General features: G+C 34.3%; 2 protein-coding genes across 2 annotated transcripts; one reads left to right on the top strand and one right to left on the bottom strand.

Moving 5' to 3' along the window:
• Nucleotides 1-914: 914 nt before the first annotated feature.
• On the bottom strand, nt 915-2,363 carry LOC124942438. Its single transcript, XM_047482949.1, has 2 exons — nt 1,889-2,363; nt 915-1,188 (listed from the first exon to the last, which is right to left on the bottom strand). Exons 1-2 carry the CDS (start codon nt 2,327-2,329, stop codon nt 1,012-1,014), a joined length of 618 nt encoding a protein of 205 aa, XP_047338905.1. The 5' UTR covers nt 2,330-2,363; the 3' UTR covers nt 915-1,011.
• Nucleotides 2,364-10,144: 7,781 nt separating this feature from the next.
• Nucleotides 10,145-13,325, top strand: LOC124942408 (actin-related protein 2/3 complex subunit 2A-like). The gene is made up of 10 exons (XM_047482909.1): nt 10,145-10,322; nt 11,043-11,109; nt 11,206-11,413; nt 11,744-11,913; nt 12,041-12,118; nt 12,247-12,379; nt 12,451-12,542; nt 12,794-12,850; nt 12,920-12,997; nt 13,086-13,325. Exons 1-10 carry the CDS (start codon nt 10,261-10,263, stop codon nt 13,116-13,118), a joined length of 978 nt encoding a protein of 325 aa, XP_047338865.1. The 5' UTR covers nt 10,145-10,260; the 3' UTR covers nt 13,119-13,325.
• Nucleotides 13,326-16,852: the final 3,527 nt, after the last annotated feature.

Genomic DNA, 16,852 nt, shown 5'->3' on the forward strand with positions numbered 1-16,852 from the left:
TTTTTATTGATAGTTGAAAAGTTATTTTTTCTTGACTTTTTTTTAAGTATCAATTTGTAATTTGTTCATTTTCTCATCACTTGTACTTGAGTTAGTATTTTTATAAGTTAAATTGAAATTTTCGTCTCGAATTTTTATAATTCAAATAATATTTTTAACAGTTCGTAAATCATTTACTGTACTCTCTAATTGGATTCTAATTGGATTGATGATCATTTCAGAGTTGGTGTGTCATTTTCTTAACAACAAATGTGGCAAAATAATTGGATTTAGAATCATTTTTCTTATAAATATCTTCACATTATTTGTATTAGTTTCTCACTCGGCTATATATATACATGGTTTATTATCATCAGACATGATATTTTTCGGCGTTGTTTATCCATCATCGGCTAAGGATAAGTTTAATTGTCACCCATAATATTTGAGTTTCTTCCGACATCATTTCATTAGTTCGATCGATTTGTTCTGCTTCAATACTCATCAAAAACTCAAATGAGTTCGTATTTACTATTTAGAGTGACTTTCAATATGATTGTTTGTTCTTTTATATTCAAAATTTTATTTTTATAAATTGTTCGTACAATTTAATACGTAGATCATTAATTTTTTAAACTTATTTTGAATTATTATATATTAATTAATTTTTTTTACATAATTTCTAATTCTGATTTAATTTAATTTGAATTAATTAAAATAATTAACTCAATTTTAATTTGTTAAATACATTGTATAGTAATACATATAAAAAAAACAATTTGAATTTAATGATTTTGTGTAATATAACTTATTTAGTTATCAAGTTTATTATATATGTGAAATTTATGTTTCTCAAATTTGTATAGTCAATCAGATGAATGTTTTGGATAAGGGAGTGAATCAGATTTTTAAAATGAAACATAGATAAATATTTATTTTTAAATGACATGTTATATCTATAAGAATTATCTCATTTTACATATTCCTATATATAAATGTAAAAATATTGCCAAAAAAAAAATATCAACATTTTTATTTAGAGTTTATAGAATTAAATCTGGAAGACCATTTAACGAGTAGACTCGTGATATCAGCATCCATGCGGGTCCCAGTACCACCCCATGCCAGCATATGCGCCACGTCACCCATCGATGAACCGGTCACTTCACGAACCACTTTGAACCCCATTCTCGTGTAAAATCTCACAAGCTAGACCGGATCACATAAATCAAAACAAATTTTGTCATGATAAAAAATAATTACAAATCATAATTAAAATTAAAAAAATAAAATAATATCCGTACAAATTTTAATTTTCTAAATAAAAAAAATAAATTAAGATATTTGTTTGAAAAATGTAAAAAAAATATATATTAAAATTACAATACCAAACTAAAAGAGTAAAATTATAATTATATATTCATATACCCTTGATTTACTAAATACCAGTTCAATCTGTTAATTTATTAAACAAAAATAAATATGTTAATTTTAAAAATTTAAAAATAAAATAAAATATTAATTTAAATTAACTTTTTAAATTAAAAAATAAAATATTATTTTAAAATGTTAACCTACTAAATTTAAAAAAAATATTAATTTAACATTTTAATTTTTTAACTTAAAAAATAATTTATAAATTAAAAATCAATTTATCGTGTTATAAATAATAAAATAATAATATATTTTTATTTTAAAAAAACTTATTTTTTTTTTATAATTAGACTTCTCATAACAATAATAAAATTAAGAATTATAAAATACATTAGTTTTAATTCAAATTTTAATTTTAATTCAAAATCTTATCTTATCAAATTATTTTGAAAAAATTATTTAAAAATAATAAACTATGAACCACAAAGATATAGATAGATAAGAACAATGGAGATGGAGATGAACAAGTACTAACCTTAGAATGATACTCATCAGAATCGTTAATAGCAAGCAACTCCGCCGTCTTACAACCGCAATCGTATCCATGCCTGATCGCAACCGCTCCGATGAACAATGAAATTCCGAATATAGATTTCTCCATCTTCAAACTCTCTCGCCGTAGCTTAACAGAATCTAGATGCAGGATCTTTCCGCCGATCCAAACCCTAACGATTCCTTCTGCTCTGCCGATTTCGATCTGATTCTCAATGTTTATCGCAGTTATTCTGAATAATGGACCTAGTTTTTGGAGACGGATATCTAGGTTTTGAGATCTGGAAGAGGCGATTATGTCGGACATGGTTGGGATTTTTGATGATTGTGATGGATTGATGGAGGAATTTGGGAGAAATTGGATTTGTCTATAGGGTTTGATATTTGGATGAAATGTGGGAGTTATTCCTAGTAATAGGTCCATAGTGAGATAATAGAAATTTGGAGGAATGGAGTAGATGAATGAAATGGTTTAATAATTTATTAAAATAAAATAAATATATATTTGATTATGATGGACTTGAAGATAAATAAATGAATATGTATTATTTATAATGTTGTTATTTTAACGTTTCTTTTATTCGATTCAAACATAGTTAATTGTTCTTATGGAGGATTTATGAGTTTGATAACATTTTAGGTAATGTGTTTGTATTTTATTTTTTGTGACTTAATTTTTTTTATGTTATTTTATTTTTGTGTGTGTTAAAATGATTCTTATATATTTTTAATATATATTGACTAATAAGATAGAGACAAATCTTGTGTGATTAATAATATTAAAAATATTGTCGAAGACATGAGTTGAATTTGAAATCTAGAGGAGAAAATTAAGAAAAGAATGATATATCACTACATCACTTGTTGAAAAAAGAATAAAAAAAAAATTATTATTTTTTTTTTCAATAAAATTGCACCATTGTTCTCTTTAAAATTCCCTCCTCAAACCTTCTTATTTAAAAATATATATCACAAACCTTGACTGAAATATCATTAAGCCCCAATTGTTAAATAAAAATTTAAATTTGTGAAGTGTGAATAATTTTAAAATTTTCACAACTGCAATTAAATAATCAGTGATCAAGAAAATAAAAAGAAACAATTTTGACTCTAATATTCTTGATTTTCGGTTTGTACTTGTTATTATTAGATGTGTCTCGAAAGGTTGAATTGTGTTATACAATACTCAAACTATTATAATTTTAACTATTCAAAGTTTTTTTTTTGTTAACATAATATTTACATTTTCTTAATTAATTTATCTAATATTTAAAAACAAAATAACAATTATCTATTTTTTTATTTTATTTTTTCAATTATTTTCAAATGTTATACTTTTAAAAATATTTAAACCATATTACATAGTTTTGAATGTGTATATTTCGGAAAAACAATCAATTTAAAATATAAATACGTTCAAAATTGATGAACCGTACGCAAAATTATGTCATTATAAAGTTATTTAAAAAATAAATACAAAATTTATTTATATTCAAATTTTCTCCAAATTTTCATTAGAATACATATTTTTTTTAGTTACTCAAATTAATTTCTATGCGTAAATTTTGAATATGACCCTAAAAATATGAGTATTTTGATATTTAACCTTACTAATTTAGTTTTTGTTTTTTAACTTTTTTTTATAAATTTTTCCAATTTTACCCCTCAATAACCTTTTTATTTTTTTTATTTTTTCTTTTATTTTTCTTTCTTTTCTTTTCTTTTCTTTTCTTTTCTTTTCTTTTCTTTTCTTTTCCCCCGCTTTCCCCTTTCTCCCTTTCCCCCGACGACCGTTGCACTTCCCCTCCCTTCTTCCCTTCCGTTCTTCTTCTCCGTCACCTCCCTCCCCAGGTCCCCTTCTTCCCTTCCGTTCTTATTCCCCGTCAGCTTCCGTTTCTCCGACGCCAAGCTCCGCCGACGTTCGCCAAGAAGCCCAACCCTTCCAACCAGCCTCTTCGTCAATCGCCAAGCCGAACTTCCAGCCAACGACGATCGCCAAACCTCGGACGATTTGAGGTTAGTTTAGATTTATTATTTAGGTTTATTGTTTAGGTAATCTTAGTTTAGTTTAGGTTTATTGTTTGAAATGCTGAGAATGCTGAGAATGCTAAGATTGATATAGTTTGAAATGCTGAGAATGTTTGTGAATGGTTTGTGAATATTTGCTTTGCATGTTTTGCTTATTATGAATGCTAAGAATGGTATAGGGTTTTAAGGTGGTTAACATTAGGGTTTTAGGGTTTTAGTTTAGGTTTAGGGCTTGGCGTGAGACTTGGGCGTGGGGCGTAGGGATTAGGCGTGGGGGTTGGGCGTGGGTTTGGGCGTGGGTCTTGGGCGTGGGGCGTAGGGCTTGGGCGTGGGGAGTGGGGGTTGGGCGTGGGGCGTGGGGAGTAGGCGTGGGGAGTAGGCGTGGGGGTTGGGCGTGGGGCGTGGGGAGTGGGCGTGGGGGTTGGGCGTGGGTCTTGGGCGTGGGGCGTAGGGCTTGGGCGTGGGGAGTGGGGGTTGGGCGTGGGGCGTGGGGAGTAGGCGTGGGGGTTGGGCGTGGGGCGTGGGGAGTGGGCGTGGGGGTTGGGCGTTGGGCGTGGGGGTTGGGCGTGGGGCGTAGGGCTTGGGCGTGGGGGTTGGGGCTTGGGCGTGGGAGTTGGGCGTTGGGCGTGGGAGTTGGGCGTGGGCGTTGGGCGTTGGGCGTTGGGCGTGGGGGTTGAGCGTGGGGCGTGGGGGTTGGGCGTGGGGCTTGGGCTTGGGCGTGGGGGTTGGCGTTGGGCGTTGGGCGTGAGGGTAGGGTGTTGGGCGTGGGGGTTGGGCGTTGGGCGTGGAGGATGGGCGTGGGGCGTGGGGCTTGAGCGTGCGGCGTGGGGCTTCAATTATTAATATGATTTTATTGTTTTTGATCAACCAAACATTGTGTAAATGATTTTAATGACTGTTTTTGCAGATGGCACCAAAGGAAACCATTCTCAATGATTTTAATGGCCGTGTTTCATGGAAATCCACCGGTCCCAGCTTGGCAAAGATAAAAGAGAGGTTTACTCACCATGATCTTTTGGATAGGGCTTTGCAGACCCAATTTAAGTCTATATTCCAAGCCCCGACATTATTATTTTCAGGAACCATACTCCATCAGATGCTTATCAGAAAAGTCAGTTCAAATTCGAAGGAGATAAGGTTCTTGGTCAAAGGTAAGGAGGTCTGCTGGGGCATGAAGAATTATGCATTGGTGACAGGCCTCAACTTTGGCAGATTTTCGTTGGTGGAGGAGGTTGAAGAATGTCCACCCCTTGTCCTCAAATATTTTAAGGGTAAAAAGGATGTTAGACTGAAAGAGCTTGAAGACATTTTCGTCGGATACTCTGATAAGGAGGATTCATGGAAGATGGGGCTCATATTTCTCATTTACCAGTATCTGTTCGCATCTGATAACAGGAGGAAGATAAGTTTGAGAATTTTTCACATGGTGGAAGACATGGAGATGTTCCTCCAATTTCCATGGGGAAATGTGTCCTTCAGAGCTACCCTGCAGGGTATTGACAAAGATATCAAATACCTCCGTGGATTATATCTCTCGAAGAAGAAAAACTGGAACAAGAAAGGCATATGTGATGTCGCTTATACTATACATGGGTTCGCACTAGCATTCCAAGTGTGGACCTATGAGCTTATCGATACATTCGTCCCCAATTTTGCTAAAAAGACACTGGAAGATGATCTTACAAGCCCAATGATAGTGTTCTATAAATCTTTTAGGAGTTATACCGGACCTGAGGTATCTACAGCCATCCAGGAGTGCACTGTTCGAAGAAGAATTCATGAGTCTGCGGAGGAGAAGCGGATGTACTATGGGGACGACTTTGAAGATATGACAAACAACATTTATGATGAATTCTTTGGATGTGATACGAGGAAGAGAAAGATTGAGGTTTTTGAAGAAGAAGAAAAATATGAAAGGACTCCCAAACCGCCGACCAAGAAGAGTAGACATATTAGTCCCAAGGTCCCTGAAGTTAGTGGTGAAACTAGCCAAGAAAGCTCCTCTCATTCAATCCCTTCTGCGACGACTCCTATTCCAACTATGTCTACATCTTGTGCACCAAATCGAGTGTCTCAAGACTTAACTGCCAAACTTGATGTGCTGACAAATGTTGTGAATGAGATTAAAAAGGATGTGAATGAGATTAAAAGTGAAATCAAGCTCATGAAGGACAATCAACAACTTATAATCACATTATTGGGGCAAAGAAATGAACAAAAGAATGGTGGAGGAGAAGAAAAAGAAGAGGCAGGTACTGCTGCAATTGATACTGAGAAGAGGACGACAAAGAGGAAGAATAATAATCTTACACTTGTTGAGAATAGAACGAAGAGGAAGAATGATGATGTTGATAATGAAAAATGTATATTAATCTCATTTCATTTTTGATTTTGCAGAACGATGAGGAGGAAGAGGACGAGTACGAGGACGAGGAGACTGAGGAGGAGGAGACTTTGGAGAAGGACGAGGAGACTGAGGAGGAGGACGATGAGACTGAGGAGAATGACGAGAATGACGAGAATACTGAGGAAAATGACAAGGTATGGTATAGAACGTGCGAATCCCCACGTTCCACAATGTATATATATTAATTTGATTTTTTCATTGTGCAGAATGATGATTCGCCCCCCACGCCAAAAACCTCTCGCAAATTGGTTTTTGATGGCCCAGAGGAGAAGAATGATGATGTGCATGAGAACAAGGAGAACAAGGAGAATAAGGAGGTGGAGGAGAACAAGGAGGAGGGGGAGAATAAGGAGGTAGAGGAGAATAAGGAGGAGGAGGTGGAGGTAGAGGGGAATAAGGAGGTGGAGGAAAACAAGGAGGAGGGAGAGAATAAGGAGGTAGAGGAGAATAAGGAGGTAGAGGAGAATAAGGAGGTGGAGGAGAATAAGGAGGTGGAGGAGAACAAGGACAAGGAAAAGGAGGTGGAGGTGGAGGTGGAGGAGAACAAGGACAAGGAGAAGGAGGTGGAGGTGGAGAAGGAGAAGGAGGTGGAGAAGGAGGTGGAGAAGGAGAAGGAGGTGGAGAAGGAGAAGGAGGTGGAGAAGGAAGCTGAGAAGAATGACAAGGTATTGCATCACGCCCTACATTCCAATTCCACAATGTATATTAATCTAATTTTTTGATTGTGCAGGAAGAATATTTGCCCCATGTTCCAAAGGAGAAGAAAGAGGAGGTGGAAAAAGAGATTGTGAAGGAGGTGATTGTGGAGACTGAGGAGGAGAAGAAGAAGGAGAAGAATAAGCAGAAGGAGAAGGAGAATGAGGTGAAACAATTGACTCCATCACAATTTGTTGGTAAAAGTTTTCGGAGAAAGAAGAAGTCGAAACAATTGGGGGAATACACCGACCCTGGTGGGAAAGGGTTTAAACTAAATGATCTGGTTAAGGTTAATCCTTTGTTACGAATTGACGAGGAAAAGATGAAGGAGTTGAAGAAATGATTAAAGAGTGATGCAAATGATTTCAAGGAGTTGACGACTTGCTCTGCAGGTCGTTCTTTATTCAACAGATTGCTCAAGCCTCAACAATGGTTACACAATACGGTAAGTATTTCTGTTCTCTATTTTTTTAAACCCCACGCCCACTACCCACGCCCCACGCCTAAGTCCCACGCCCCACGCCCAACCCCCACGCCCAACGCCCTACCCCCACGCCCAACGCCCAACCCCCACGCCCAACCCCCACGCCCCACGCCCAAGACCCACGCCCCACGCCCAACCCCCACGCCCCACGCCCAAGCCCCACGCCTAACCCCCACGCCCAAGCCCCACGCCTAACCCCCACGCCCAAGCCCCACGCCTAACCCCCACGCCCCACGCCCAACCCCCACGCCCAAGCCCCACCTTTTGTTCTACACCTAATAATTTTTCTTAATCTATAATTTTTTTCGCAGGAGATAGATGAAATCTGTCATCTACTGAAACGAAGGGTTGAGGAGTTCCCTAAGACATATCCAAGAAATTTCTCAATTGCTGACTCCAACTTATCTCAGAAGATGAATAATCGCTATGATGTGTTTACCCCGAATCCTGCAGGCTACGAATTCGACGATCTCATGGAATACGTAGTTGGTGAAGGAAGTAATCCTTGGAATATTGTTGATATGATATATGTACCCTTGAACATAAAGCAGAAGCACTGGGTCCTGTGCAAGATTCATCTACAAGATTGGTGCATATATGTATATGACTGCGAACAGAATATGTTCCCAAAGGATGAATATGACAAATTCTTGAAACCAATGTGTGTAATGGTGCCGTACTTGCTTGAACAGGGGTTCAGCACGAGCGATAAACAAAGGTTTCCACAGATCAAATTGGATGTGATGCCATATTCCATAATACCACACCCAATAGTCCCAAAGACAACCAAAAGTGGGGACTGTGGGGTTTTTACTATTATGCATTTGGAATACCTTACTGCCTCATTGGATATATCAAATGTGGTCACTGAAAATATGAATTTTTGGAGAAACAAATGGGCAGTAAGGTTATTATATCAAATTGTAGACCCTTGATCTAAATTCAATATAAATAGTTATTTTGTTTGCTTCAAATTTCATTCTAAAATTAGTTAATTATTGTTGTCTTTGTTAGATTCAAATGAATGAGATTTTCCAGTAATATGTATAACAAAACCTTAAATTAATTCAAGTAAATAATATGTAAAGCTCCAACGCCCAAGCCCCACGCCCAACCCCCAACCCCCACGCCCAAGACCAATAATATCGGTTTTGATCCAATGCAATCGCAATCAATAATTGACCTCCAATCTTGTGTTTAAGAAAACTGGCATCGACAGACAATACTGGACATATTTCATGCATCGAAGAATAATAACTCTTGGACATATTTAATGCAACAATTAAGAGTGGCAATTGGATTAGTCCCGGATCTCGTCTTCGTATCTGATAGACACCCAAGTATTGCCAATGCTTTGTCCGCTGTTTTTCCAGAAGCACATCACGCGGCATGCACATACCACATCAAAATGAATATTATGGCCAAATTCAAAACCAATAACTGCCACGATGAGTTTGATATGGCTTTACGCGCATATACAGTGCCAAAGTTTCAATTGGGTAGTGGGCGTGGGGCGTGGGTAATGGGCGTTGGGCGTGGGGCGTGGGGCGTGGGGGTTGGGGGTTGGGCGTGGGGCGTGGGGGTTGGGCGTGGGGCGTGGGGGTTGGGCGTGGGGCTTGGGCGTGGGGCATGGGTCTTGGGCGTGGGGGTTGGGCGTGGGGCGTGGGGGTTGGGCGTGGGGGTTGGGCGTGGGGCGTGGGGGTTGGGCGTGGGGCGTGGGGGTTGGGCGTGGGGCGTGGGGGTTGGGCGTGGTGCGTGGGGCTTGGGCGTGGGGCGTGGGGGTTGGGCGTGGGGCGTGGGTGTTGGGCGTGAGGCGTGGGAGTAGGGCGTGGGCGTGGGGTGTGGAGGTGGGAGATTATGCGTGGGGCGTGGGGGTTGGGCGTGGGGCGTGGGGGTTGGGCGTGGGACGTGGACCGATTTTGACAGTATTTCGTTTACGTAGCATTTCCCAGCATTTCAACCATAACATTGACAGCCATTCAACCATAACGTGAATGAAATTAGATTGATAGAAATGAACGTACCCATTTAGATGGTCTCGTCGCGGGGTCTTAGTTGGGTCTCAGGCGTCGCGGAGCTATGTCGTTGGCGTGGCGGCAGTTGGTCTCCCTCGGACTACGGTGGTTGGCAGTTGGGGGAAGGGAGGGTGGTGGGGTCGCAGTGGAAAGGAAGAAGAAAGGCGATTGGGGGAATCGGGAATGTTTGGGAAATGGGGGACATGTGGGGGATGGGGGGTGGTGGGGGACCAACGGGGAGGGGAGTGAATGAGAGGAGAGAGGGAAGGGAAAAGAAAAGAAAAAGAAAAAAAAAATGGTAAAATTTATAAAAAAAGATTAAAAAACAAAAGAATTATTATGGAGGTTATATTTCAAAATAGCTTGGTTTTTAAGGTCATATTATCAAATGTCCTTTTTTTTTTTTTTTTATTACAAACTTATACATAATTAGAATATAATTATATTTTTATTAAAATTAATATCAACAAAAATGAAAAAATTTATGATGTATTTAAAAATATAATTATATATCCATTTTAATATTAGTTACTAAATAGTATACATTGATTATGATAAAATAAGTAATAATTTATAATCACAAAAGACTTCTTCTTCTTCTTCTTGATGTTCTTGAAACAAACGAAGAAGATCATAAAGCGATAAGGAAATCACACTATCTTCACAAAGACAGATTTCTCATTCTTCAGATCTTCCTTAGTAAATGATACCTGAATGAAACGGAAATGATACTTCTGCAATCTCACTCCCGATATCTTCTTCAGATCTTGACCAATCGTGTCGATAAGTGAGTCACTCTTTAATTCTCTCTATTTACTTTACTTTTCACGTACCTGATTATCACCTGATTCAAATCATTTTCTCTTCATGTTTAATTCAATAATATTCCTAATTAGGTTGACACTTTCAAGTCAATTCTTCGATTTAGGCTCAATTTTATGCTGAATCATGATCTCCCTTTCACATCTTTTACCAGAGATGAATGAGAATGTAAATTGGTGTAAAATAGGTGAGAAATGGCTAGCCAAAGTTATCTTCCCATTGGATTAGGGTTTAACCTTCTCTGTAAAGAGAACAGTCATTGTTCTTTCATTATCAGGGAAATTGAGACATAATGTATTAGTTTAAGTTTTGGAGTTTGATATTTATCTTATTCATTGGATTTAAGACATTTTCATAGTTTCAAAGCAACGAATACAAACAATGTTTCATGTTTAAGGTTATATAATCTCTATTAAAGTGTAGTTGTTCAGATTTTCTATCCATTTTCTTCTAGTTTAGTGTTGAAGAATTCTACGGAAGCCATTGAAGAATTCTATTGAGCCTACGTTATTATTTTCCTTGTTTTAATCTTGGTGTTAAGGATTAGAAAGGCTACGAGATCGTGATTACAAGCAAGTAGAAACGAAAAAGAAACATCTACTAATTATTAGTATGCTTTATCAATCTCAACTACTTTGTTGATATATTGCATCCTCTTTTTGTTTTGTTTTTTGTCTGTGTGTAGTATAGAGAAAGGAATTGAATTAGATTGCCAATGGATTGAGTTTGATGACATTCGCTACCATATTCAGGTAAGAAGCTATTTCTGCAAGCTTAAATCTGTATTTGACCTTTTATCTTTTAAGCTATAGTGAAAGAATCTGAAATCTGATTATAATTTTATCTAGGTAACAGCGAAGAATCCAAATTTCCTGTTGTTGTCTGTATCATTGCCTACGCCACCTTCAGATGTTGTATTTCTTGGAGGACTTCCAGTTGGAGCCATAGAGTCCATTAAAGAAGCATATGGAGTAGTTGCACAAATCCTTGATCCTCCAAGAGATGGTTTCAATCTCACTCTGAAACTGAATTTGTCAAAACTTCCACCAGATGAAGGTTTATCAAGTTCTCTTTCTCTCACATTGTTTTCACTGAAGCCTGAAATGTTTTCCTAATGAGTTTCTTCAGTAACAAAGAACAATCAGAGTTGGTTTTATCATTAGAAAATTGAAGACAATTCTTAGTCTTACATTTAACATGATTGTGAATAACTAAGGCATTCCTTTCCAATGGATAGACATTTACCTAAATTTTGATGAACATCATATTGAAGGTCTTCAGTTCCTTGTTTCTTGTAATCTTTGTTTCTATTTGTGATGTTTGTCTTCTTTCTTCCTTCGTTATTTAGGTTATGTGGTGTTACATAGGCTTTGTTAATACTTGCAGGATATAAGAATAGTATTTTGGTAAAGATTGCATCGGTTAGGGAAGTAGTTTTGGGTGCTCCACTAAGACAAATTCTCATATGCCTTGCTTCAAGGACTGTTGCTTCAAATGCAGAGAAGTTGGTTGCACTTGTACATCGTCCTATGGAAGCGTATTTCCTTGCTCCTCAGGTGGTGCTAGTTACATTTTTTTAATGACTAATTGCCTTTCAATGACCATCTTTGTTCTTGGATTTTCTCCAAGTAGAACTATTCTATTCTTGATTGTATTTAAATATCCCATATTGATTTATGGCAGGCAGACAAAGTGACTGTAGTGTATCCTATGAGATTCAAGGATTCTATTGATACAATTGTGGCTACTTCTTTCCTACAGGTAAAACTACTTAACATTACTGTATGCAATTGAACTATTTCCTTTGATGTTTTTTGTAGGGAATCTTCAATATCTCAGGTAAAACTACTTAACTTGCATAAACTTATTCACATCTGGTATACGATCAGGAATTTGTGGAAGCTAGACGTGCTACTGGACTCAGTAATGCTCCTCCATGTTCATGGAGTTCTTCCCCGCCTTCAGAATTGAAGGGAGTGGCTGTTGAAGAATTATCTGCTAATGCTGGATTTGTTTCCTTTGGTAATACCCAAAATAGAAGAGAGAATGATTTGATTATCTTTGAATTCTTATGATGTGTCTGGTTAATACAGTAATCTTCCCACGCCACGTGGAAGGCAAGAAACTCGACAAAACCGTGTGGAACTTGTCCACATTTTATGCATACGTCAGTTACCATGTTAAGGTATCTACATTTTCTTCATTTATTTTAATTGAATGAGTTTTTTTTATTTATTTATTTTTGAAATCCATGGTTTATTTCCTAGAGGAAGCTAGTCAGACCACACTTCATTTAGAGGGGAATCGAAAGAATATGACATTTTTTGGTTTTCCTAATTGATGGATTATGTTATATCATATGAATATTTTCTTGATGGTTTTGAGTGCTTGAAAATGAATATGACAGTCTAAGCAAATGCAATGTATATTCTTTAGTGTTCAGAAGGTTTCATGCATACACGGATGAGACGTCGTGTGGAATCACTGATTGAGGTAATTTCAAATATTTTTTTGATCGGTGTAAGGAACCTTCGAACATATCTCATAGACGGGGTTTTGCAGGCACTGGATCGTGCAAAGCCAGATAATGAGAAGAATGCAGGGACGACTAGTACGCAAAATGGATCGTTCAAAAAACTGGTTTGTCTTCTTCACTAGTATGATATGCTTTTGTAGCAATAATCTTGAGAATGATGCATTTTTGAGGATTAATTTCTTGTTTATGTAGTCCATAAAGGAAGGGAGGAGTAGCAGGAATTAGTGAATGGATGAAGGACATAAGTTTTGAGAAGAATTGTTTCGTGGATTATACTCTTGATTGTCTCATTTTGAACATTTTGGAATAGATTTTGGGCATTGAACATAATGTTTTATTTAGCTGTAATTCTATCCCATTTTTTAAAAATAAAACAACTGTAAGTCTATTTGCAATTAAGCAATTAGTTGTTAATAAAACAGCTGTAATTTTATCCCATTTTTTGTTTGAATTTTTAGTATGAATCGGATCTGAGATCTTTGTGCAGGACATTTTCTACTTAGTTAAATACTTGCGCAAATCGCTTTTTCCAACGAGAGCGTTCTCAAAATGAATGAATAAGTTTAATAAAACACAAATTTCTTTTTGGGGTTAAGATGGGTTATATCTTAGCAATTATGAAATGTATAGATCAATTTCATTTTGTTTTTGATTAACAAAACTAGTTCAATTGGAGTATGATGATCATCTAGATCTTGATTAATATCAATAATTCATCGTGTCAAGGAGAAGAATGTTATCAATTTATTTCGTACAAACGAATGCTTAACAAATTAATCTCAAAATTTTCAATTTTATTCATTGCAATTTATAATGTTGCAAATGTCTCCAAGTTCGAATCTCTTTTTAAATAAACAAAAATTATATTAGACATCTAAAAAGTTATTGAAAGTTACATAATACAAGTGAAAGTACCTTGACATTAAGCTATTGCATATTCTTTTGAAAGGATAGAACTAATTCACTAAACCATTTTATTTGACAAAACATAGTACTTTATTTATTCTGAAAAATAGCAACATTAATAATAATAATAAGACCAATGCCTTGTTTAATTAGAACTGCTTAGAATAAAAATCACCTTATTATAAAACTAGCTATATATATATATATATATGATCATCATCATCATGATCTTCGTCTTCTTGGTCTTGATCTTCTGTTGAATCTTAATCTCATCAAAGTCGTTCCTCTATGTAACGCGAGCAAACACGACACTGCAGAAACCGTAACTGTCATGGCGAAAGTACTGATATGGTTAAAAACCGACGAAAATCGCATCTCTTGCAAGTCCCAAATAGCCGATACGAAAAATCTTACTCCATCCAGAATTCCCACCACCAAATCCATTAGATGAGAAAATTATTAATCTCTTACTTTCCTCTTACCTCTCTATAAATAATGTATTATGGTTCTTAGGCTTGTGTGTATTTATATACATTTTATGTTATCTTGAGTTGGTTGGTTGATGTCTCTTTTCTTATTTTTTTTCCTTTATTTATTTGTTGGTTATGAGTTTGTAAATTTTAATTATAAAATATTTATTTTAAAATTGAAAAAAAAATTAACTCACTAAGATAATTCAAATGATAATTCTAATGGTAATTATATACAAATTAAATAATATGCTAAATTATATATATTTTTTGTTATTGTAAAAAGATGAAGGTATGTTTATATTTTGATTGATTATTTGAGATTATTTGATTAATAATAATATTTGAATGTCGGGATTAAAATTAATCTTTCTTGTTCATTAATCTTAGTATTGTTTATAAATATTTATATTGTTTTATTTTTTAGTCTATTATTAAAGAAATAATTACAAAATGAATAGATAAAATGTTTGGAAACAATGTAAGAAAGAAAAATTGGATGTATATGATTCTAGGATTTCGAGGATGCTTCCTAATTTCTGTTTGTTGGCTCCATAAGCCGACAAGGGTTTGTTTGGATTCACTTACAATTCAAATTTAATGTATATATTCTTTTGGAAAATGTTTTATTTAAAATAAATAAAAGTTCATTGCATAATTGTAGTTGAGAAAAAAAAGTAGTTTCAAACATATGGTTGATTCTATGGTTCTATTCCAATTATTTTCTAGTAGATTATTTGGATAAAAAAAAACGTATAACTTTCAGTGATTGCAGTCAATTGATGCGTTTACCACACACGCTATTACTACGACGATAAAGAATATCTATCTGAAAAATCGATGCAAGCGGTTTGTGAACTCATTGATTTTTTTGAAAATCTCGTAACTCGTTAAAGTTAAATTTTTTGTTATGTTTATTCATTAGTAAATATTGCTGACATATATTTTCATGATGAATAATTTGTTTTATTAAATTAATAATAAAAATATTGTATTATAATATTATAATTTCAAATCAAATTTAAATATTAAACAAATACATTTGTTAATTAAAAAAAAAAATTTAATTAAAAAAAAAATATCCTGTACTGACCTTACTAAATACACTCGAAAGATAATGATATTAACTATTTATGAAAAATAAAACGTAAACAAGAAATGCTAATAACGAACCAACATAAATAAAATTTAGCATTAACGAACTCAAAAGTCTTAAAAAAAATCCAATAAGTTCATCGACCGCTTTTCAGAAAAAATAGAGAAATAAAATTTAGCATTAACGAACTCAAAAGTCTTAAAAAAAATCCAATAAGTTCACTGACCGCTTTTTAGAAAAAATAGAGAAATAAAATTTAGCATTAACGAACTCAAAAGTCTTAAAAAAAATCCAATAAGTTCACCGACCACTTTTCAGAAAAAAATAGAGAACTATCAGGGGCGTTCCGAGAATCAAACTCGGGACCTCTACCCAAAGCAAGAATCATACCACTAGACCAAACGCCCAATTATATATTTTTGAGTTTTTTATGTAACGGTAACATAGAGTATACAATAATTTTTAGATTAAAATGACCGTAATAAAGTAAATAAATAATTGAATAGTAATTTATAAGAAATTCATATAAAAATTTTAAAATACAAGATGAAAGAGTTAATTGAAAATATTATTATTTTTTTTATGACATAATGAATTATCTCAGTTAATTTTGGTAAATATTAATAAAAATGACTTGTCTCATTTTATAAATAAATGTCAAATAGAGGAAAAAATGGTATAAAATAAATAGTCATTAATTTTAATGCATACAATATTACAAGGAAAAAATATATAATATTATTACTAAATAAAGTAAGACAAGATTATGAATATTTAGAATTAATAGAAAAGTTGTTTTCACATTTTCTAATGAAATAATTCTTTTATAAATATTTAATTACAATCAATGTGTCTACTAAATTTATATATTTTTTAAAAAACACTTATAATTTTTCTACTTATGTTATTTATAAAAATGTATACATTGAATTTCTATAATATATAAAATTCAATGACATTTTAAACTCCTACCAAAAAAGTAAACAATTTGATACCCATTATATTCATACCAAAAGAAAAATACCCAATTAATGTCAATTAGTATTAGTTTATATTTGAATTTTAATAAATAAAAAATATAAATCTGCAATTATCATTTTAAAATAAAATATCATAAAGTTCAAAAGATTTACTCAACTCTATATGAAAATCTCTGTTTAAATTAATTAATTCTATAAAAACTATAAGTGTGAATTCAATTGTAACCATTTATCATTTACTAATGAAAAAAAAATCTTGAACTTCCAATTTTGCAAAATCATCCCTAAGTTTATACAAATATGCTCTTTTCCCCCTTCTTTCTCCCCTATAAAAATAAATTTGCAAAATAAGATATAATACAAAACTTTAAGACAATAAAAATCATATTAAATAAATTCATAATAATATTGAAAAATTCCCAAAACAATAAGTCTTCATCAAATTCCATTGAAATAAAATAACCAAACATTTAACGAAAATATAATTAACTAAGATAAATGAACCAT

This window comes from Impatiens glandulifera, chromosome 6 (assembly GCF_907164915.1).
Source record: "Impatiens glandulifera chromosome 6, dImpGla2.1, whole genome shotgun sequence".
NCBI lineage: Eukaryota > Viridiplantae > Streptophyta > Magnoliopsida > Ericales > Balsaminaceae > Impatiens > Impatiens glandulifera.